The 22,860-nt window shown below is 47.5% G+C and overlaps 1 protein-coding gene across 1 annotated transcript in view; it reads left to right on the top strand.

The window, feature by feature from the left end:
• Positions 1-15,882, top strand: part of LOC311115173 (serine/threonine-protein phosphatase 5-like) — a gene marked incomplete at its 5' end in the record, with an annotated part of 32,455 nt that extends 16,573 nt beyond the window's left edge. The window contains 8 exons of the mRNA XM_084190375.1: positions 1,447-1,545; positions 1,639-1,744; positions 5,044-5,186; positions 10,819-10,906; positions 10,994-11,034; positions 11,180-11,358; positions 11,791-11,872; positions 14,472-15,882. Of these exons, the coding sequence (XP_084046501.1) occupies positions 1,447-1,545; positions 1,639-1,744; positions 5,044-5,186; positions 10,819-10,906; positions 10,994-11,034; positions 11,180-11,358; positions 11,791-11,872; positions 14,472-14,534 (801 nt within the window). The 3' untranslated portion in view covers positions 14,535-15,882. The remainder of the gene's footprint in view (positions 1-1,446; positions 1,546-1,638; positions 1,745-5,043; positions 5,187-10,818; positions 10,907-10,993; positions 11,035-11,179; positions 11,359-11,790; positions 11,873-14,471) is intronic.
• Between the last annotated feature and the right edge of the window lie 6,978 nt (positions 15,883-22,860).

Raw genomic sequence — 22,860 nt, 5'->3', positions numbered from 1 at the left:
CTTGCCAATCGTGCATGCATGTGAACGGAAAGGCTGGAGCAACGAACAGCCCTTGCTGTCTCTGCCGGGCCGGTTCCCCTCTCCACTGGGGTTCTCTGCCTCTAACCCTGTTGCAGGGGCTGAGTCACTGGCTTGCTGGTGCTCTTTCATGCCGTCCCTGGGAGGGGTGCGTCACTTGAGTGGGTTGAGTTACTGACGTGATCTTCCTGTCTGGGTTGGCGCCCCCCCCCTTGGTTTGTGCTGTGGTGGAGACCTCTGTGGGCTATACTCGGCCTTGTCTCAGGATTGTAAGTTGGTGGTTGGGGATATCCCTCTAGTGGTGCGGGGGCTGTGCTTTGGCGGAGTGGGTGGGGTTATATCCTTCCTGTTTGGCCCTGTCCGGGGGTTTCTTCGGATGGGGCCACAGTGTCTCCGGACCGCTCCTGTCTCAGCCTCCAGTATTTATGCTGCAGTAGTTTATGTGTCGGGGGGCTGGGGTTAGTTGGTTATACCTGGAGTACTTCTCCTGTCTTATCCAGTGTCCTGTGTGAATTTAAGTATGCTCTCTCTAATTCTCTCGTTCTCTCTTTCTCTCTGAGAACCTGAGCCCTAGGACCATACGTCAGGACTACCAGGCATGATGACACCTTGCTGTCCCCAGTCCGCCTGGCCTTGCTGCTATTCCAGTTTCAACTGTTCTGCCTGCGGCTACGAAACCCCTACCTGTCCCAGACCTGCTGTTTTCAACTCTTAATGATCGGCTATGAAAAGCCAACTGAGAGACCTGAGCCCTAGGACCATACGTCGGGACTACCGGCCGTGGTGACTCCTTGCTGTCCCCAGTCCGCCTGGCCTTGCTGCTATTCCAGTTTCAACTGTTCTGCCTGCGGTTATGGAACCCCTACCTGTCCCAGACCTGCTGTTTTCAACTCTTAATGATCGGCTATGAAAAGCCAACTGAGATTTATTCCTGATTATTATTTGACCATGCTTGTCACTTATGAACATTTTTGAACATCTTGGCATGGTTCTGTTATAATCTCCACCCGGCACAGCCAGAAGAGGACTGGCCACCCCTCATAGCCTGGTTCCTCTCTAGGTTTCTTCCTAGGTTTTGGCCTTTCTAGGGAGTTTTTCCTAGCCACCGTGCTTCTACACCTGCATTACTAGCTGTTTGGGGTTTTAGGCTGGGTTTCTGTACAGCACTTCGAGATATTAGCTGATGTAAGAAGGGCTATATAAAATAAAATTGATTGATTGATATTAATAACTGGAATAAGTAATTTCATAAATGTCAATATTTAAATCACCCAGAAAATATACCTCTCTGTTGATATCACATACATTATCAAGCATTTCACACATGTTAGCCAGATACTGACTGTTAGCACTTGGTGGTCTGATTATCCCCTACAGCATATATGAACTGTCCCTGTGCCTAAACCTGTTCTGTTTCCTCCCCAACAGACAGAGAAGATAACCATTTGTGGCGACACACACGGACAGTTCTACGACCTTCTGAACATCTTTGAGCTGAACGGCTTACCCTCCGAGACCAACCCCTATGTATCCTGCTCAGTCACAGCCACGGTCACATGTGCAGTAAAACTGTTTGTATTCAAATAAATGTACATGATAACCCTTAACAATATAACACAGCTGTTTAATGGAGACTTTGTGGACCGTGGTTCGTTCTCCCTAGAGGTCATCCTGACTCTGTTTGGCTTCAAGCTGCTCCTCCCTGACTCCTTCTACCTGCTCAGAGGTCAGTATGCTCCTCCCTACAGCTGCTCGGAGGTCAGTATGCTCCTCCCTGACTCCTCCTACCTGCTCAGAGGTCAGTATGCTCCTCCCTGACTCCTCCTACCTGCTCAGAGGTCAGTATGCTCCTCCCTGACTCCTCCTACCTGCTCAGAGGTCAGTATGCTCCTCCCTGACTCCTCCTAGCTGCTCAGAGGTCAGTATGCTCCTCCCTGACTCCTCCTAGCTGCTCAGAGGTCAGTATGCTCCTCCCTGACTCCTCCTAGCTGCTCAGAGGTCAGTATGCTCCTCCCTGACTCCTCCCTACAGCTGCTCAGAGGTCAGTATGCTCCTCCCTACAGCTGCTCAGAGGTCAGTATGCTCCTCCCTACAGCTGCTCAGAGGTCAGTATGCTCCTCCCTACAGCTGCTCAGAGGTCAGTATGCTCCTCCCTACAGCTGCTCAGAGGTCAGTATGCTCCTCCCTACAGCTGCTCAGAGGTCAGTATGCTCCTCCCTACAGCTGCTCAGAGGTCAGTATGCTCCTCCCTACAGCTGCTCAGAGGTCATTATGCTCCTCCCTACAGCTGCTCAGAGGTCAGTATGCTCCTCCCTGACTCCTCCCTACAGCTGCTCAGAGGTCAGTATACTCCTCCCTACAGCTGCTCAGAGGTCAGTATGCTCCTCCCTACAGCTGCTCAGAGGTCAGTATGCTCCTCCCTACACCTTCACAGAGGAAGTTGAGAAGAACACTGTATATCAGTGGCCATTCTTCCGTCTTTGCTAATGTTTATATTCCCCGTGTGTAATTGACCCTTCGCTAAGCCCTGCCACCCTTGGTTACTGTTACAACCTTGGTCAACATTTTCCCAGGAAGCCCAATTCCCCTTTCAAACCACTGGAGAAAACCCTCACAATAATCTTAAACTGTGCTTTTAATACACAATGAAATGAAACACAGACTACCCCTTGCTGATCAGGAGACCCTCGGGTATGTTGTGGTGAACTGTCATTACAATTGCTTTATGGGAACCTGGTCAAATTTACGTTTGTAGTGTGGCTAACCACTGGATGGCGCTAAAGGCACTCTGCAGGCAGTCAAAGCTATTAACCACGTTTGGAGCTAACAAGTGCTCTCAAATGGTTTGCTGATATCGACAGCCTATGAGAGTTATATTCCTAATAGCCAATTTTGCTATATTCCAATTAGTTATATTAACTAATCTCAGGAGAAAAAAAAAGAAACGTCCTCACTGTCAACTGTGTTTATTTTCAGCAAACTTAACATGTGTAAATATTTGAATGAACATAACAAGATTCAACAACTGAGACATAAACTGAACAAGTTCCACAGACATGTAACTAACAGAAATTGAATAATGTGTCCCTGAACAAAGGGGGGGTTAAAATCAAAAGTAACAGTCAGTATCTGGTCCATTAAGTACTGCAGTGCATCTCCTCCTCATGGACTGCACCAGATTTGCCGGTTCTTGCTGTGAGATTTTTATTATTTATTTATTAGTCATTTTAGCAGACGCTCTTATCCAGAGCGACTTACAGGAGCAATTAGGGTTAAGTGCCTTGCTCAAGGGCACATCGACAGATTTTTCACCTAGTCGGCTCGGGGATTAGAACCAGCGACCTTTCGGTTACTGGCACAACGCTCTTAACCACTAAGCTACCTGCCGAGATGTTACCCCACTCTTCCACCAAGGCACCTGCAAGTTCCCGGACATACTGACCCTCCAATCCAACAGGTCCCAGACGTGCTCAATGGGATTGAGATCCAGGCTCTTCGCTGGCCATGGTAGAACACTGACATTCCTGTCTTGCAGGAAATCACGCACAGAACGAGCAGTATGGCTGGTGGCATTGTCATGCTGGAGGGTCATGTCAGGATGAGCCTGCAGGAAGGGTACCACATGAGGGAGGAGGATGTCTTCCCTGTAACACACAGCGTTGAGGTTGCCTGCAATGACAACAAGCTCAGTCCGATGATGCTGTGACACACTGTCCCAGACCATGACGGAAATCAATCCTGCGTCAGAGTACAGGCCTCGGTGTTACGCTCATTCCTTCGACGATAAACGCGAATCCGACCATCACCCCTGGTGAGACAAAACCACGACTCGTCAGTGAAGAGCACTTTTTGCCAGTCCTGTCTGGTCCAGCGACGGTGGGTTTCTGCCCATAGGTGACGTTGTTGCCGGTGATGTCTGGTGAGGACCTGCCTTACAACAGGGCCTACAAGCCCTCAGTCCAGCCTCTCTCAGCCTATTGCAGACAGTCTGAGCACTGATGGAGGGATTGTGCGTTCCTGGTGTAACTCTGGTAGTTGTTGTTGCCATCCTGTACCTGTCCCGCAGGTGTGATGTTTGGATGTACCGATCCTGTGCGGGTGTTGTTACACGTGGTCTGCCACTGCGAGGACGATCATCGTCCTGTCTCCCTGTAGAGCTGTCTTAGGCGTCTCACAGTACGGACATTGCAATTTATTGCCCTGGCCACATCTGCAGTCCTCGTGCCTCCTTGAAGCATGCCTAAGACACGTTCACGCAGGGACCCTGGGCATCTTTCTTTTGGTGTTTTTCAGAGTCAGTAGAAAGGCCTCTTTAGTGTCCCAAGTTTTCATAACTGTGACCTTAATTGCCTACCGTCTGTAAGCTGTTAGTGTCTTAACGACCGTTCCACAGGTGCATTAATTGTTTATGGTTCATTGAACAAGCATGGGAAACAGTGTTTAAACCCTTTACAATGAAGATCTTTTAAGTTATTTTGATTTTTACGAATTATCTTTGAAAGACAGGGTCCTGAAAAAGGGACGTTTCTTTTTTTTGCTGAGTTTATGAGCACTAACCAGCTAGCGTTAGCAGTGTTTTCGATGAGCGCTAGCTAATCAGCTAGCGTTAGCAATGTTTTCAATGAGAGCTAGCTAACCAGCTAGCGTTAGTAATATTTTCAATGAGACCTAGCTAACCAGCCAGCTAGCTAGCTAGCTAACAATGCAACAACAGTATAAGTTATTATTCTAAAAACACAACAGGCTCTGTATTTCATGTATCATAGTTGCAAGTACCCCTGGTGCACTGTTAAATTATTTAGCCCTTTTAAACAATATATTTTTTTTATGAAATCTCTGTTTTTGCCATAGCCATCCTTGGCTTCCAAGGGTTTGAAACGTGACCTTGTCTGAGGTGTCGGACTCAACTACAGTTGCTATCCATCGAAGCGTTGCGATTGGTTGGCCAAAATTCTGGGGCGGGGCTTAGCGAAGGGTCGGTCAATTGTGTTGGTAACTAATGTCCATATGTTCCTGTGTAACTAGGAAACCACGAGACTGACAACATGAACCAGATGTATGGTTTTGAGGGGGAGGTGAAGGCCAAGTACACCACTCCAATGTTTACGCTCTTCAGTGAGGTCTTCCAGTGGCTGCCTCTGGCACAGTGCATCAACGGAAAAGTTCTGGTAGGTAACCCTGACCTTTAACCTCTGACCCCTAACCTCTAGCACAGTGCATCGACGGCAAGGTCCTGGTAGGTAATTCTGCATTCATAACTATGTGGTAAATACGTCGTAAATAGTCGTAAATACGAGATCAGTACATTCACGTTTTGAACTTGGAATTTGGGGAATACACTATTCAAATTAGTGGATTCTGCAATTTCAGCCACACCCGTTGCTGACAGGTATATAAAATCGAGCACACAGCCATGCAATCTCCATAGACAAACATTGGCAGTAGAATGGCCTTACTAAAGATCTCAGTGACTTTCAATGTGGCACCATCATAGGATGCCACCTTTCCGACAAGTCAGTTCGTCACATTTCTGCCCTGCTAGAGCTGCCCCGGTCAACTGTAAGTCCTGTTATTGTGAAGTGGAAATGTCTAGGTGCAACAACGGCTCAGCCGTGAAGTGGTAGGCCACCCAAGCCCACAGAATGGGAATGCTGATGCGTAAAAATCGTCTGTCCTCGGTTGCAACACTCACTATCGAGTTCCAAACTACCTCTGGAAGCAACGTCAGCACAAGAACTGTTCGTCAGGAGCTTCATGAAATGGGTTTCCATGGCCACACACAAGCCCAAGATCACCATGCGCAATGCCAAGCGTCGGCTGGAGTGGTGTAAAGCTCGCCGCTATTGGACTCTGGAGCAGTGGAAACGCGTTCTCCGGCGGGATGAATCACGCTTCACCATCTGGGAGTCCGATGGACAAATCTGGGTTTGGCGAATGCCAGGAGAACGCTACCTGCCCGAATGCATAGTGCCAACTGTAAAGTTTGGAGGAGGAATAATGGTCTGGGGTTGTTTTTCATGGTTCGGGCTAGGCCCCTTAGTTCCAGTGAAGGGAAATCTTAACGCTACAGCATACAATGACATTCTAGATGATTCTGTGCTTCCAACTTTGTGGCAACAGTTTAGGGAAGGCCCTTTTCTGTTTCAGCATGACAATGCCCCCGTGCACAAAGCGAGGTCCATACATGGTTGGTCGAGATCAGTGTGAAAGAACTTGACTGGCCTGCACAGAGCCCTGACCTCAACCGCATCGAACACCTTTAGGATGAATTGGAACGCTGACTGCGAGCCAGGCCTAATCGCCCAACATCATTGCCCAACCTAACTAATGCTCTTGTGGCTGAATGGAAGCAAGTCCCCGCAGTAATGTTCCAACATCTAGTGGAAAGCCTTCCCAGAAGAGTGGAGGCTGTTATAGCAGCAAATGTGGGGGACCAACTCCATATTAATGCCCATGATTTTGGAATGAGATGTTCGACGAGCAGGTGTCCACATACATTTGGTGATGTAGAGTACCATCAAACATGGAGGTCATCAAATCAAATGTTATTTGTCACATGAGCCGAATACAACTGGTGTAGACTTTACCGTGAAATGCTTGCTTACGAGCCCTTCCCAACGATGCAGTTTAAAAATGAAATAGTAACACAAGGAATAAAATACAATACACAGGATTGGAGTTACAGTGGGGGAAAAAAGTATTTAGTCAGCCACCAATTGTGCAAGTTCTCCCACTTAAAAAGATGAGAGATGTTTTGGGGCTGTCGCTGGGCAACAGACTTTCAACTCCCTGCAAAGATTTTCTATGGGGTTGAGATCTGGAGACTGGCTAGGCCACTCCAGGACCTTGAAATGCTTCTTACGAAGCCACTCCTTCGTTGCCCGGGCGGTGTGTTTGGGATCATTGTCATGCTGAAAGACCCAGCCACGTTTCATCTTCAATGCCCTTGCTGATGGAAGGAGGTTTTCACTCAAAATCTCACGATACATGGCCCCATTCATTCTTTCCTTTACACGGATCAGTCGTCCTGGTCCCTTTGCAGAAAAACAGCCCCAAAGCATGATGTTTCCACCCCCATGCTTCACAGTAGGTATGGTGTTCTTTGGATGCAACTCAGCATTCTTTGTCCTCCAAACACGACGAGTTGAGGTTTTACCAAAAAGTTATATTTTGGTTTCATCTGACCATATGACATTCTCCCAATCCTCTTCTGGATCATCCAAATGCACTCTAGCGAACTTCAGACGGGCCTGGACATGTACTGGCTTAAGCAGGGGGACACGTCTGGCACTGCAGGATTTGAGTCCCTTGCGGCATAGTGTGTTACTGATGGTAGGCTTTGTTACTTTGGTCCCAGCTCTCTGCAGGTCATTCACTAGGTCCCCCCGTGTGGTTCTGGGATTTTTGCTCACCGTTCTTGTGATCATTTTGACCCCATGGGGTGAGATCTTGCGTGGAGCCCCAGATCGAGGGAGATTATCAGTGGTCTTGTATGTCTTCCATTTCCTAATAATTGCTCCCACAGTTGATTTCTTCAAACCAAGCTGCTTACCTATTGCAGATTCAGTCTTCCCAGCCTGGTGCAGGTCTACAATTTTGTTTCTGGTGTCCTTTGACAGCTCTTTGGTCTTGGCCATAGTGGAGTTTGGACTGTGACTGTTTGAGGTTGTGGACAGGTGTCTTTTATACTGATAACAAGTTCAAACAGGTGCCATTAATACAGTTAACGAGTGGAGGACAGAGGAGCCTCTTAAAGAAGAAGTTACAGGTCTGTGAGAGCCAGAAATCTTGCTTGTTTGTAGGTGACCAAATACTTATTTTCCACCATAATTTGCAAATAAATTCATTAAAAATCCTACAATGTGATTTTCTGGAGAAAAAAAATTCTCAATTTGTCTGTCATAGTTGACGTGTACCTATGATGAAAATTACAGGCCTCTCTCATCTTTTTAAGTGGGAGAACTTGCACAATTGGTGGCTGACTAAATACTTTTTTCCCCCACTGTATATACAGGGAGTACCAGTACCAGATCAATGTGGAGCTATATACAGGGAGTACCAGTACCAGATCAATGTGGAGCTATATACAGGGAGTACCAGTACCAGATCAATATGCAGAGGTACAAGGTATTTGAGGTAGATATGTACATGAAGGCAGGGTAAAGTGACTAGGCATCAGGATAGATAATAATAAGGTATTTGAGGTAGATATGTACATGAAGGCAGGGTAAAGTGACTAGGCATCAGGATAGATAATAATAAGGTATTTGAGGTAGATATGTACATGAAGGCAGGGTAAAGTGACTAGGCATCAGGATAGATAATAATAAGGTATATGAGGTAGATATGTACATGAAGGCAGGGTAAAGTGACTAGGCATCAGCATAGATAATAATAAGATATTTGAGGTAGATATGTACATGAAGGCAGGGTAAAGTGACTAGGCATCAGGATAGATAATAATAAGGTATTTGAGGTAGATATGTACATGAAGGCAGGGTAAAGTGACTAGGCATCAGGATAGATAATAATAAGGTATTTGAGGTAGATATGTACATGAAGGCAGGGTAAAGTGACTAGGCATCAGGATAGATAATAATAAGGTATTTGAGGTAGATATGTACATGAAGGCAGGGTAAAGTGACTAGGCATCAGGATAGATAATAATAAGGTATTTGAGGTAGATATGTACATGAAGGCAGGGTAAAGTGACTAGGCATCAGGATAGATAATAAGGTATTTGAGGTAGATATGTACATGAAGGCAGGGTAAAGTGACTAGGCATCAGGATAGATAATAATAAGGTATTTGAGGTAGATATGTACATGAAGGCAGGGTAAAGTGACTAGGCATCAGGATAGATAATAATAAGGTATTTGAGGTAGATATGTACATGAAGGCAGGGTAAAGTGACTAGGCATCAGGATAGATAATAATAAGAGTAAAATAAAGAACAGAGTAGCAGCAGCATGTGATGAATGTGAAAGTGTGTGATGTGTGTGTTGTGTTGGTATGCATGTGTGGGAGTGTCAACGTAGTGGGTGTGTATGTGTGTGTGTGTTAATGTGCGCAGGGTCAGTGCAAGATAGTGCAGATAGTTTGGGTACCATTAATTGACTATTTAGCAGTCTTATGGCTTGGGGTTGGAAGCTGTATCGGAGCCTGTTGGTCCGAGAGCCGGTGCTCCGGTACCGTTGGAAGCTGTATCGGAGCCTGTTGGTCCGAGAGCCGGTGCTCCGGTACCGTTGGAAGCTGTATCGGAGTCTGTTGGTCCGAGAGCCGGTGCTCCGGTACCGTTGGAAGCTGTATCGGAGCCTGTTGGTCCGAGAGCCGGTGCTCCAGTACCGTTGGAAGCTGTATCGGAGCCTGTTGGTCCGAGAGCCGGTGCTCCTGTACTGTTGGAAGCTGTATCGGAGCCTGTTGGTCCGAGAGCCGGTGCTCCTGTACTGTTGGAAGCTGTATCGGAGCCTGTTGGTCCGAGAGCCGGTGCTCCTGTACTGTTGGAAGCTGTATCGGAGCCTGTTGGTCCGAGAGCTGGTGCTCCTGTACCGTTGGAAGCTGTATCGGAGCCTGTTGGTCCGAGAGCCGGTGCTCCGGTACCGTTAGAAGCTGTATCGGAGCCTGTTGGTCCGAGAGCCGGTGCTCCGGTACCTTTGGAAGCTGTATCGGAGCCTGTTGGTCCGAGAGCCGGTGTTCCGGTACCGTTAGAAGTTGTATCGGAGCCTGTTGGTCCGAGAGCCGGTGCTCCGGTACCGCTTGCCAGATGGCTGGTGATTGTTTTGCTCTTTTTGCCCATAAAAAGTATATCCAGATCTGCTTTCTAAATCAAAAGGAAAAATAACAGAATACATTTTTATCAATTTGTGTTTAGTTCTTACCATAATCAACAACTGCTGAAGATGTCGCCATGCTTGCTGTCTTGTTTGTTGACAACTGACGTCAGAGACACAAGTGGGAAACTCTGGACGATAGACAAGTTTCCCACTTGTAATAACCAGTTGGAGGGGTGTCCAAGTGCATTTTTTTCCAGTTGTATGCTGGTATTTACAAAATTACAAGCTGTTGTGAACGCAGCATACGCTTTACCCTGACCCCTAACCTCTGGCACAGTGCATCAACGGCAAAGTCCTGTTAGGTATCCCTAACCTTTGACCTCTAACCCCCGATAGCCCTCACACAGTGTATCAACAGCAAAGTCATGGTAGGGTTTCTGTTAAGGCGTCCGCATGCTTCCCAGCCGAAACAGTTTGGTAGAGTTTGTGCATATATTATGACGACATTTTGGACTTCGTGAGTTTTTTTTGGGGGGGGCTGTTCGGGCACACATTTTTCTGGAGGCAAGAAAAGTCTACGCCTCTTCGTCTGTGATTGGTCAACAGTAGGGATTCTTCAATAAAGTCTGTCATTCAGTGAGAGACGACTCATTTTCCTGCACATCTTTTCATTGATAAACACTGCACCAAAATTCTTAGTTAGATGTCAAATTGCGTGACTAAGATCTCTTCTGCAAAAACATCAAAATTAATGACCGATTTCTTGAGTTAGATTAATTCTGACTATTTTGAGGAAGTGTATACTGGCTACGGCGTCTCAAAATGGACAAACTGTACTATTGCTGCTTTTTTCTCGTTTTTCAAGCAAGGGTCTTTTAAGAGAGTATTCAAGCACTCTCGTTCAGTTCAGCTAGCCGAGTTCTGCTAGGCCCCAGCCCAACTGAAGCATGCTGACACCTGTAGGCTTCCAATGGTAGAACTGGACATTTTGAGAATATTGTCTATAGTTGTGTTGTGTCTGTGTCAGGTGATGCACGGAGGGCTGTTCAGTGAGGACGGAGTGATGCTGGATGATCTGAGGAAGATCGACAGGAACAGACAGCCCCCAGACTCTGGTAAGAGCGATCAATTAATCGATATCTTTGTCTCATTTAGGACCTAGGATTTAAAATGTTGTTTAATCAACTGTTTGTTTTCTTCAGGTCCCATGTGTGATCTTCTCTGGTCTGACCCACAGCCACAGGTTTGGTGCCCGGCACTGCCCTAGAAATATACTCTGTCATCAACAATATATAATTATTATATAATCTGGTTTAAATAGCTGTGCTGCATGATGTCATCTGTCTATTTAATGATTTTCTCTACCCCCTCCCTCTCCCGACCCTCAGAATGGGCGGTCTGTCTCTAAGCGAGGTGTGAGCTGTCAATTTGGACCTGACGTCACAGAGCGGTTCCTGGAACAGAACAACCTGGATTACATCGTCCGCAGCCACGAGGTCAAGGCCGAGGGTTATGAGGTCACACACTCAGGGAAGTGCATCACAGTCTTCTCAGCGCCCAACTACTGGTAACTAGGGCAACAGACTCACTATTCAATCCCACTTTAGTGATTTGCTTCTGCATTGTCAGATCTAAAACAATATCTATTGTAAGACTCTCACATGTCAAATGTCACCCCCTCTAAAGGCGTAGAGTTTAAGATCACAGTAAATGTCTTCTCTCTCTCTCTCCCCCCCCCCCCCCTCTCCCCCCTCTCTCTCCCTCCCTTCTTCCCCCCTCTCTCTCCCTCCCTCCCCTCTCTCCCTCCCTCCTTCCCCCCTCTCTCTCCCTCCCTCCCCTCTCTCCCTCCCTCCTTCCCCCCTCTCTCTCCCTCCTTCCCCCCTCTCTCTCCCTCCTTCCCCCCTCTCTCTCCCTCCTTCCCCTCTCTCCCCCCTCCCTCTCCCTCCCTCCCCCCTCTCTCTCTCCCCCCTCCCTCTCCTCTCTCCCCTCTCCCCCCCAGTGATCAGATGGCTAATAAAGGAGCGTACATCCACCTCAGGGGATCAGACCTCAAACCAGAGTTTCACCAGTTCACTGCTGTGGTCAGTACATCTGATTTTAACTATGACATATTAACCTTAACAATAACAGTACATCTCTTTAGTTACAGTACCTTTCAGGCCTTTAAATCAAATATATTTTTCTTGTCATGATCAAATTCGGACTGAACTTGAGTGATGGAATGCATATCTGGAACATGTTGACCATATCTTTAGTGTACAACATTACATTCCTCCTCCATGTCAATGAGGGGGCAGTGGGAAGCACTGAACAGCAGCTACGTAGACAGCCGAGTGGGAAGCAGCTACGTAGGAAGCCGAGTGGGAAGCAGCTACGTAGACAGCCGAGTGGGAAGCAGCTACGTAGACAGCCGAGTGGGAAGCAGCTACGTAGACAGCCGAGTAGGAAGCAGCTACGTAGACAGCCGAGTGGGAAGCAGCTACGTAGACAGCCGAGTAGGAAGCAGCTACGTAGACAGCCGAGTGGGAAGCAGCTACGTAGACAGCCGAGTGGGAAGCAGCTACGTAGACAGCCGAGTAGGAAGCAGCTACGTAGACAGCCGAGTGGGAAGCAGCTACGTAGACAGCCGAGTAGGAAGCAGCTACGTAGACAGCCGAGTGGGAAGCAGCTACGTAGACAGCCGAGTGGGAAGCAGCTACGTAGACAGCCGAGTAGGAAGCAGCTACGTAGACAGCCGAGTGGGAAGCAGCTACGTAGACAGCCGAGTAGGAAGCAGCTACGTAGACAGCCGAGTGGGAAGCAGCTACGTAGACAGCCGAGTGGGAAGCAGCTACGTAGGAAGCCGAGTGGGAAGCAGCTATCTAGACAGCCGAGTGGGAAGCAGCTACGTAGGAAGCCGAGTGGGAAGCAGCTACGCAGACAGCCGAGTGGGAAGTAGCTACGTAGACAGCCGAGTGGGAAGCAGCTACGTAGGAAGCTGAGTGGGAAGCAGCTACGTAGGAAGCCGAGTGGGAAGCAGCTACGTAGGAAGCCGAGTTGGAAGCAGCTACGTAGACAGCAGCCGAGTGGGAAGCAGCTACGTAGACAGCTGCCGAGTGGGAAGCAGCTACGTAGGAAGCTGAGTGGGAAGCAGCTACGTAGGAAGCCGAGTGGGAAGCAGCTACGTAGGAAGCCGAGTTGGAAGCAGCTACGTAGACAGCAGCCGAGTGGGAAGCAGCTACGTAGACAGCAGCCGAGTGGGAAGCAGCTACGTAGGAAGCCGAGTGGGAAGCAGCTACGTAGGAAGCCGAGTGGGAAGCAGCTACGTAGACAGCCGAGTGGGAAGCAGCTACGTAGACAGCCGAGTGGGAAGCAGCTACGTAGACAGCCGAGTGGGAAGCAGCTACGTAGACAGCCGAGTGGGAAGCAGCAGAGTCTGCTTCCCGCTGCTCCGCTGCCGCTTCCCCCTCATTGACATGGAGGAGGAAATGTAATGTTGTACACTAAAGATATGGTCAACATGTTCCAGATATGCATTCCATCCCTCAAGTGCGATTTGTATGTTATTTTTTCATGTTTTAGCCTCCACAAAAGACATGTTGATGCACACTTTGTCTGTTCTGACAGTATATGTAGGCCAGCATATTGAACACAAGCACGACACATACAGGCAGTCAAAATAGCCATGATTTTCTCATCATTGCAAACATTGGCTAGTTCTTTTCTTCCAGCAACTCTCACTACGATAAGGCAGCATAACTATGAAGATTATCATCACCAATAGGAGACAGTCTAAAGCAGTAGTTAACTATGAAGATTATCATCACCAATAGGAGACAGTCTAAAGCAGTAGTTAACTATGAAGATTATCATCACCAATAGGAGACAGTCTAAAGCAGTAGTTAACTATGAAGATTATCATCACCAATAGGAGACAGTCTAAAGCAGTAGTTAACTATGAAGATGATCATCACCAATAGGAGACAGTCTAAAGCAGTAGTTAACGATGAAGATTATCATCACCAATAGGAGACAGTCTAAAGCAGTAGTTAACGATGAAGATTATCATCACCAATAGGAGACAGTCTAAAGCAGTAGTTAACAAACGACGTAAGGAATAACAGCGCGATTTTTAAAAAAACGAACTTGCCCGTTGTCAGACTCTGATTACCGGTCCGGATACACATGCTCGGGCTGCCGAGAATGTTTGGCTGCCCAGGGGTGAGCGGTTAAAACTGCCCCGACGCAAAACTCAAGTGGGGAGTTACTCTTTTTTTCCCAGGAGCACTGACTAGTGGCTACGATATGGCAGCGACTATTAAGATTTGGCTACACCACACAAAACGCTGATTGCTTTTGCTACAATGCAGTGTGTTGGGACTGTCCTGCTTGCGCAACTGCAATATCGGTTACAACAGACGGGGTCGTTATAGCCTTAAATAAATATTTGTGGGAATGGCCACAGGGTTTTTAATTTCAGCTGTTCATAAATATGAGGCAGAGAGAGGCTATATGTCGTCATGGTTCAGAAGAGTGTGATTTAAAGAGAAACATGAAGGCAGGTGGAGTGTGAGCAGTAGCTACGCAGTGTGCAGAAAATAACACATGCGCAGAACGGATCTGGATCCCTTAGCTTTGAGACTAAAACTCCGTATTCGTAGCCACGGCCAATAAAAATATCTCTCTCTCTCTCCTCCACAGCCTCATCCGAATGTGAAGCCGATGGCGTACGCGAACTCCCTGATGCAGATGGGGATGATGTAGAGGCCACGCCCACGACACTCAGCCTGACCCCTCCCTCCTGGCCGGCCACACCCACCAGTCCTTCCAGCACTTAGACAACAACATGCCCTGGTCCACTGGTCCATGGGATCCCCCTCTCCCAGCAGTTCCCTACCCCCTCCCCTTGGCCTTATTTCTTTGATGTTTGTACATCTGAAGGGTCAGCACTTTACAGATCTGCAAACATCAAAGGGGTTAGTGCCAAGCGGAAGGAATGGGGAGCGAATTGCGACCAGTTCCGATAATCCCTCTTGTTGCATTCTGAGTAGACAACATGGTGGTGTAATGGTAGTTAAGGTGGAAAGAGATATATTCGACCGGCACAGTCAAGAACTGGGTGTGTTCATTTTTTTTTGTATTGCTAAAACTGGAAAACTCAATCTCTCCCAAATATCTGTCCATATTGGTCCCACACCATGGGTTTCATTTCTGGCTATTGATGCGTTTCATTCCCGGTAGTGATTTAGAACTATGAATTATACTGTATTGTTATATAAGAACTGGAATGATCAGAACTGTCTGGTTTTACAAGAACACACGGCAGCGAAACTGTTCTGCTACTGTTGGTTGTTCTTCTTGGTCTACTGCAAAGATTATAGCGTCTCTGGTTTGGGGGGGGGGGGGGGGGGGGCAGCAGAATGTCTATGCTATAGTATTGGTTCATACATCCTGTAAAATATAGTTTAAAGTTACATATTTTTTACAGTATGGCAAACGTAAGTTGTAGAAAATGTAGCTATGATTCCATCTTCAGGAGAAAACAAGGTGTTTTGGGATGAACCTGGTTGTTTTGTCTACAGTCTCACTGCATGGTGCTGTTCATTACTGCTAGTCAGGTGTTTTAGACACGCATGTAGGTTCCTTCACATTCAACATGTACAAAACTCATCGTTGTGACGTTGCTGTTGTGCACTGCTGCGCCTCTCCTCTACCTGTTGGGGGTGCAGTGTTGCCGCTCTCCACGTCAACTCTTCAGTCTCCTGGCAGCACAACCGCTCTTCTCTCCCGACCTGCTTTGCTACAATTCCAAGTCACTGGTGTGACGCTCCAACCCGCTCCACTGTTAGTTTTGTCCACCAGTGACTTTTGCCGTTGTGTGGATGTATAGCCCAGAAGTCCAGACAACAAGCCTCCTCTTCTCTCTCAAGCGCACAGCTGCAGTGTCCAATATTGGCCCTAAACTTTTTAGATAATGATATACACTGAAGTGTATGTGTGTGTGTATATATATATATATATACTATCATTTAAAATTAATTCTGTGTACATGCTTGGAGAAAAAAAAAGTTATTGAATAAAAAAAAATCCAGTCCAGTGATTTATAAATGAATGATTATTTCTGTGTGAAATGTAAGTACACAGGGTCTGCATCAGGACACCAGAGCGCAGCAATGATTATCGATCGAGTCAAGAAACGGACCCACTGCAAAGAAATTACCAATATATTTGCTATTGCAGCCAAGTACAGTTTATTACCATGTTGTCTTTAGACATATACCAACCATTGAGTTGTGGGTTCGATTCCCACGGGGGGGGGGCAGTATGAAAAATGTATGCACTCACTAACTGTAAGTCGCTCTGGATAAGAGCGTCTGCTAAATGACTTAAAATGTAAACGGAAATATAAGAACGACACCAACAGGCAGATGTGGAGATAATGATCTCTTATGACTCTACTGCCGAAGATGCTTTATAAGTAACCAAGATAGACCAGAGCCTGTCGTTTCCAATGGGAGCAAAAGAGTCATAGTGGGCAGAGCCAAGCACGAGCTAGTGAGATAGTTTAGTAGTTAAGAGCGTAGTGCCAGTAACCGAAAGGTCGCTGGTTCTAATCCCCGAGCCGACTAGGTGAAAAATCTGTCGATGTGCCCTTGAGCAAGGCACTTAACCCTAATTGCTCCTGTAAGTCTGCTTACAGGAGCAATTATTATAATTATTATCCTATTGGCGCGTTCTAGCATTTATTTACGTTTTACCTTCAGGGAACCGCCTACTCTGAACCGCGCGTGTGCAATAACTCAATTCGCCCTTGCGCTCCTAAACAACGCAATTTTTTAAAAACTTTGGCAAAGGGTAAAGTTTACAAAACACAGTCCACTCTATTTGTTACAGATTCTAGTTTTGGAAACAGAAAACTGTACGGAGATCAAATGTTTCATTCGATTAGCAGAATCTCGCCCAAAAATCCATCTCGCTCCAGCTTGACTCACTGCCGGCCATTGGGCTTTGTCTCGTCACCATATCTGGTAGGGAGTGGAAACGCCTTCTTCTTCAGTGGGGTTTATCGGCGGTTGGCATCCAACATTATGGTGCATTACCGCCACCTACCGTACTGGAGTGTGGGCCAGAGACAGGGAGAAACTAAATCCTACCTGCCAACCCCGTTTCTCTTAAAAAAATATACAATATTTGAGACTATATCTAATGACGTTCTGCTCAATATACTCTTTAAACTAATTTCCTGTATCCCCTTCTCCCTCATACTAAATCTCATCCTCTCTCTTTCCCTCTGATACTGCCCACACTGTAGCAATACATGCTCCACAGTCTCTATTTCCTGACAATAATCACACTTTCCTGATGGATGCTTTCCTATCATGTTTAATGTCTTATTCAGCTGGCTGTGTCCCACCCTTAATCTTGTAAAAAATAGCCTCCTCTCTTCTGTCCCTTCCTGCCGTCCTCCCCTCCCCGAGACTTTCCTCTGTACTTGAAATAAACGCCTTCCCTTATTATCTCTATTCCACTGCTCCTGCCATCTCTGCACCATCACTGTATATATCAGTATTTTTGCCTCTGCCTTGCTCATTGACACTTCAACATCAACATCCCCACTACTAAGTGCTTGTTTAGCCTGTTCATCTACTGCCTCGTTCCCCTCCACCCCCACATGGGCTGGGACCCAAGTCAGTCTTATCTGAATACCCATCTGTTTAATCCTGCCATGGGTTTGTAGCACCTCATAAAGCAAGTATTGTCTGCTACGTGAGCTAAAAGACTGGAGACTCATTAATACTGCACATGAGTCAGAGCAAATAACTACTCTGTCTTGTTTGACTTCCTCCACCCACTGCAAGGCCAACAGTATGGCCATCAGCTCCACCCACTGCAAGGCCAACAGTATGGCCATCAGCTCCACCCACTGCAAGGCCAACAGTATGGCCATCAGCTCCGCCCACTGCAAGGCCAACAGTATGGCCATCAGCTCCACCCACTGCAAGGCCAACAGTATGGCCATCAGCTCCGCCCACTGCAAGGCCAACAGTATGGCCATCAGCTCCACCCACTGCAAGGCCAACAGTATGGCCATCAGCTCCACCCACTGCAAGGCCAACAGTATGGCCATCAGCTCTGCCGTATATACAGCCAGATGACCTGTAATACGTTTCCTGACTTCCACCCCACACTACAAATGCTGACCCAGTTCGTCCTGTCCTTGGATCTTTTGAACCATCTGTGTAAATGGCCACAAAATCCTGATACACAGTTTCCAGAAGTCTCTTTAAAGAAATTAGCTGGATCAACCCCCTCCCTATCTTTCTGTAGTCTCTCCAACACTTCTAGATCAACTACTGGAGGCGGGAGTAGCCATGGTGGATTTACAGGAATAACTACCGTTGGACTAAACTCCCTTCCATACAGTCCCATCTCCTTCGCCTGGGTATTACCCACCCACCCCAAAGCTCGTGTTCAGTCTTTGCTCATGTTCCCAGCATGCCTGTAAAACCCCTTTTTGCAGGATGAGACACCCCATGTCCTTGTAGTTAGACCCAGTAACTCATTGCTAGCTGCTGTCTCCTAATCTGCAACGGCATATGCCCCATCTCCACCTGTAATGCAGCCACTGGGGAGGTCCGAGCCCCTGTATGACATCTAGCCTTTCCAGTGAGGTCCGGGCTGCCGGACCATATGCTATACTTCCATAGTCTATTACAGATCGGATCAATGCAACATACATGGTCTTCAATGAGGAACGCCCCCCACTCCTTCCCTGTCAGACAGCGCATCACATTTAGCACCTTCTTACACTTTCCCACCACTCTCTCAATGTGTTCTGCCCAGGTCAGTCTAGTATCAAAGTATACCCCAAGGAACCTGAAGGTCCCCACCCTCTCCAAGTTTCTCCCATATAACCTCAAGCATACCTCATCTCCCACCTTCCTCCTGGTAAAGAACACTGTTTGAGTTTTCTCTACAGAGAACCTGAATCCCCACATTAATGCCCACCGCTCTACCTCATCAATTGCTTCCTGCACCTTCCTGACTATGTATGGCACATTTCTTCCCCTCTTCCATAAGGCCCCATCGTCTGCAAATAATGACCTCCCTATATCCGGCTGTACCTGAGAGTAAACATAATTGATCATGATTGAGAACAACAGAGGACTAATCATGCTCCCCTGTGGTGTACCGTTATCCACCAGGTAGCTGCCTGATAAAGACTTCCCCACCCTCACCTGGATAGACCTTCCTAACAGGAAGTCCTTCATCCAGTTGTACATTCTTCCTCCTACCCCCATAATATCAAGCTTGATTAACAACCCCTCCTTCCACGTCATATCATACGCCTTCTCCACATCAAAAAAGACAGCTACAACAGTCTCCTTGTTCATCTGAGTCTTCCTGACCTCTGCTTCTAAGCAGAGCACTGGATCCATAGTTCCCCTACCCTTCCTGAACCCACTCTGATGTGGCGATACTAGCCCTCTGCTCTCCAGGAAGTAAGTTAGCCTCTCCGTAATCATACGTTCCATAATCTTACATACATGTGATGTTAAAGCTATTGGCCGATACCTTGTTGGCTTCGTTGGCTCCTTCCTGCCTCCTTCCAACTGCCTGGTAGTTTCCCCTCCTCCCACACTCTGTTGTACAACACCAATACAGGGGGGATGTAGCTCAGTTGGTAGAGCATGGCGTTTGCAACGCCAGGGTTGTGGGTTCGATTCCCACGGGGGGCCAGTATGAAAAAATAAAACAATTATGTATGCACTCACTAACTGTAAGTCGCTCTGGATAAGAGCGTCTGCTAAATGTCTAAAATGTAAATGTAATACCTTATCCAGTGCCTCATCACTAAGATGGGCCAACATAACATAGCACACCTCATCTTTCCCAGGTGAAGTTAACCCAGCCTTACCTATTGCTCTTTTCACCTCTGCCCTGGTAAATGGTGCACTCAACGCATCCTTTACATCCTCCCTCCTTTCCAGCACTCCAGGATGCTCCTCTCTCGTGTTCTCCCTCCCCCTCTGCCCCTCCTCTGACAGATTTGCGGAGCTATGCACTTGGACAAACGCTTTGGCCATCATCTCTGCCTTCTCCTCATCTGTTACTGCCACATCCTCCCCACTCGTCAACACTGGATAATCCCACTCCCTTCTGATCCCACTCATCCTCTTAATCATCCCCCACACTTCTCCCACAGGTGTCGCCGTTCCAATGGTGTCACAGAACCGATGCCAACATGACCTCTTTGCCTGACGGATAGTTCTCCTCACCAGGGCCTGGGCCTGCTTATACTGAATCAGATGTTGGAAGTTATGCATCCTTTTCAGTCCTCTAAATGCCCTGTTCCTACTCCTCACCGCTGCCCCACACTCCTCCATCCACCATGGGACTGCTTTCCTCCTCCTCCTCCTCCCTGAACTATAGCCTCAGTAGCTGCCCCCCACTAACGCTGTTCTCACCCAGTTATTCATACTATCCACATCCTCTCTCATATCCACCCGAGCCATCACCTGCTCACTCAGCTCCTGAAACTGATCCCACTTTGCCCTTCCAAACACTCACCTGCCTACTCCCTCCACTGACACCTCCTCCTCCCTCTGGCCTACTGTGCATACTATGGGGTAATGATCACTCCCTACTGTCGACTCCTCCCATACCTCCCACTCACAGATTCCTGCCATCGCACTAGATACCAGAGTGAGGACCGAGGCAGACTCTTTCCCTGTGGCTACATCAATCCTGGTCCCTCGGCCATCATTCAGGCACACCAGATCTTTATTTTCTATCAAACGTCACCAGCTTTCTCTTTTCTATGTATACCATATCGCTGCCCACCTGCCCCGTAATCCCCGGTCTAGATGCTCCTACCCTTCTCTCCCTTGAACCTATATCTCCCTGGACCTGGACCACCCTCACTGCATCAGCATATGACACCCTTCTCTCCGCTCTCATTTATTGCACCTCCACTGCCTTCTTCATAGCCTCACACCCACTATATGCCACACTATGAGCACCCCCCACAGTTGCAGCACTTTGGGTGTACACCATCTCCTCACTTCCCATACTCATGCTCTCCTCCACACCTCTTTTTCCTCTTTACAGACTGTTGCCACATGCCCAAACCTCTGGCATTTATAACATCTTAAAGGCTTCGGTACATAAGCCCTCACATAAATCAAATCAAACGTTATTGGCCACATGCGCCGAATACAACAGGTACAGACATTACAGTGAAATGCTTACTTACAGCCCTTAACCAACAGTGCATTTATTTTTTAATAAAAAATAAAATAAAACAAAAAAGTGTTGAGAAAAAAAGAGCAGAAGTAAAATAAAATAACAGTAGGGAGGCTATATACAGGGGGGTACCGGTGCAGAGTCAATGTGCGGGGGCACCGGCTAGTTGAGGTAGTTGAAGTAATATGTACATGTGGGTAGAGTTAAAGTGACTATGCATAAATAATTAACAGAGTAGCAGCAGCGTAAAAAGATGGTGGGGGGGCAGTGCAAATAGTCCGGGTAGCCATGATTAGCTGTTCAGGAGTCTTATGGCTTGGGGGTAGAAGCTGTTGAGAAGTCTTTAGGACCTAGACTTGGCACTCCGGTACCGCTTGCCGTGCGGTAGCAGAGAGAACAGTCTATGACTTGGGTGGCTGGAGTCTTTGACTATTTTGAGGGCCTTCCTCTGACACCGCCTGGTATAGAGGTCCTGGATGGCAGGAAGCTTGGCCCCAGTGATGTACTGGGCCGTACGCACTACCCTCTGTGCATAATAACTCATATATCCTATTGTTACCTTATTTGGCAATACCCGGTCCTTAAAATGTAACAGAATAGACGTGCCATCTACCCTATCTCCAGCCCTTGTTGCTTGCAATCTGTGTACATTCACTAGAACGCCTCCTCTCAAATTGTCCCTTACCTCTTTAGTGCTAACACTCACAGGCACTCCTGTTACCACCCCTTACATTTTAACATTTTAGTCATTTAGTAGACGCTCTTATCCAGAGCGACTTACAGTTAGTGAGTGCATACATGTTTTTGTTTTTTTCATACTGGCCCCCCGTGGGAATCAAACCCACAACCCTGGCGTTGCAAGCGCCATGCTCTACCAATTGAGCTACACGGGGCCACGGGCCTTTTACTCCACTGCTTCCCTGCTTGATCAGTCCAGCTGCTCGACTCCACCTCACACTTCCCTGCTTGATCAGTCCAGCTGCTCGACTCCACCTCACACTTCCCTGTTTGCTTCACTAAGAGCTTTTTCCCTCTGCGCCATGTCCTTACAGCACAACAAGCTCCCATCTCTTAACACTTTAGCATTGACAACTTCCCCAATCAACTCGTTTATCACAGCCGTCCACCTTATGGGACTCATCGCCCCAACTCTCCCTTCCTCCCTAAACTTCATAATCACTTTATGCTCCTCCTCACCTCCATGTTCCCCTCGTGTCTTATCTTGCCCTTCCTCTGCACTTTCTACCTCTGAACTTCCGCTAGCGTCGGAAGCTAGGTTGCTCTCCTCAAACCTCCTTTTCTGCCTCCTCTCTACCTCCGTAGACCTCTCGCTCCCCTCCATTCCCCTACTCCCTTTCTCTCCCGCTTTCGTTTTCTCTCTCACTCCCTCCTTTATTTGTACCACCATGTTCCATACTTGCTTCACTTTCCTCTCCATCACGATCTCCTACCATCTCTCACCCATTCACAGCACGGCCGTGCGGAGTAAAGTTTGTTTGTTTTTCAACGATTTCAAAAATCCCTCTCCTGGCGACTGGCTAGCTAACGTAGCTAGCTAAAGATAAACTCAATGAAAGATTCCCCGAAACAAACTTTCATCCGCCGTCCCTGCACTGACGTCAATGACAGACAGACTTCAAACGCAAAGCTGTGACGGAAGTCCTGTCTTGAAAGCACCAAAAAAAATAGGTCTAAATTCCAGTTAGCTGCCGCTCAATATGTCGAAAGGAAAGTAGTAGGCGTGTGGAAAGGAGTGGGTGTGTCCAAAGGAAAGAAGTAGGCGTGTCGAAAGGAGTGGGTGTGTCGAAAGGAAAGAAGTAGACGTGTCGAAAGGAGTGGGTGT

The sequence above is a fragment of the Coregonus lavaretus genome (assembly GCF_964263955.1).
Source record: "Coregonus lavaretus genome assembly, contig: HAP1_SCAFFOLD_268, whole genome shotgun sequence".
Classification (NCBI taxonomy): domain Eukaryota; kingdom Metazoa; phylum Chordata; class Actinopteri; order Salmoniformes; family Salmonidae; genus Coregonus; species Coregonus lavaretus.
This window is presented reverse-complemented; position numbering and strand designations above follow the sequence as displayed.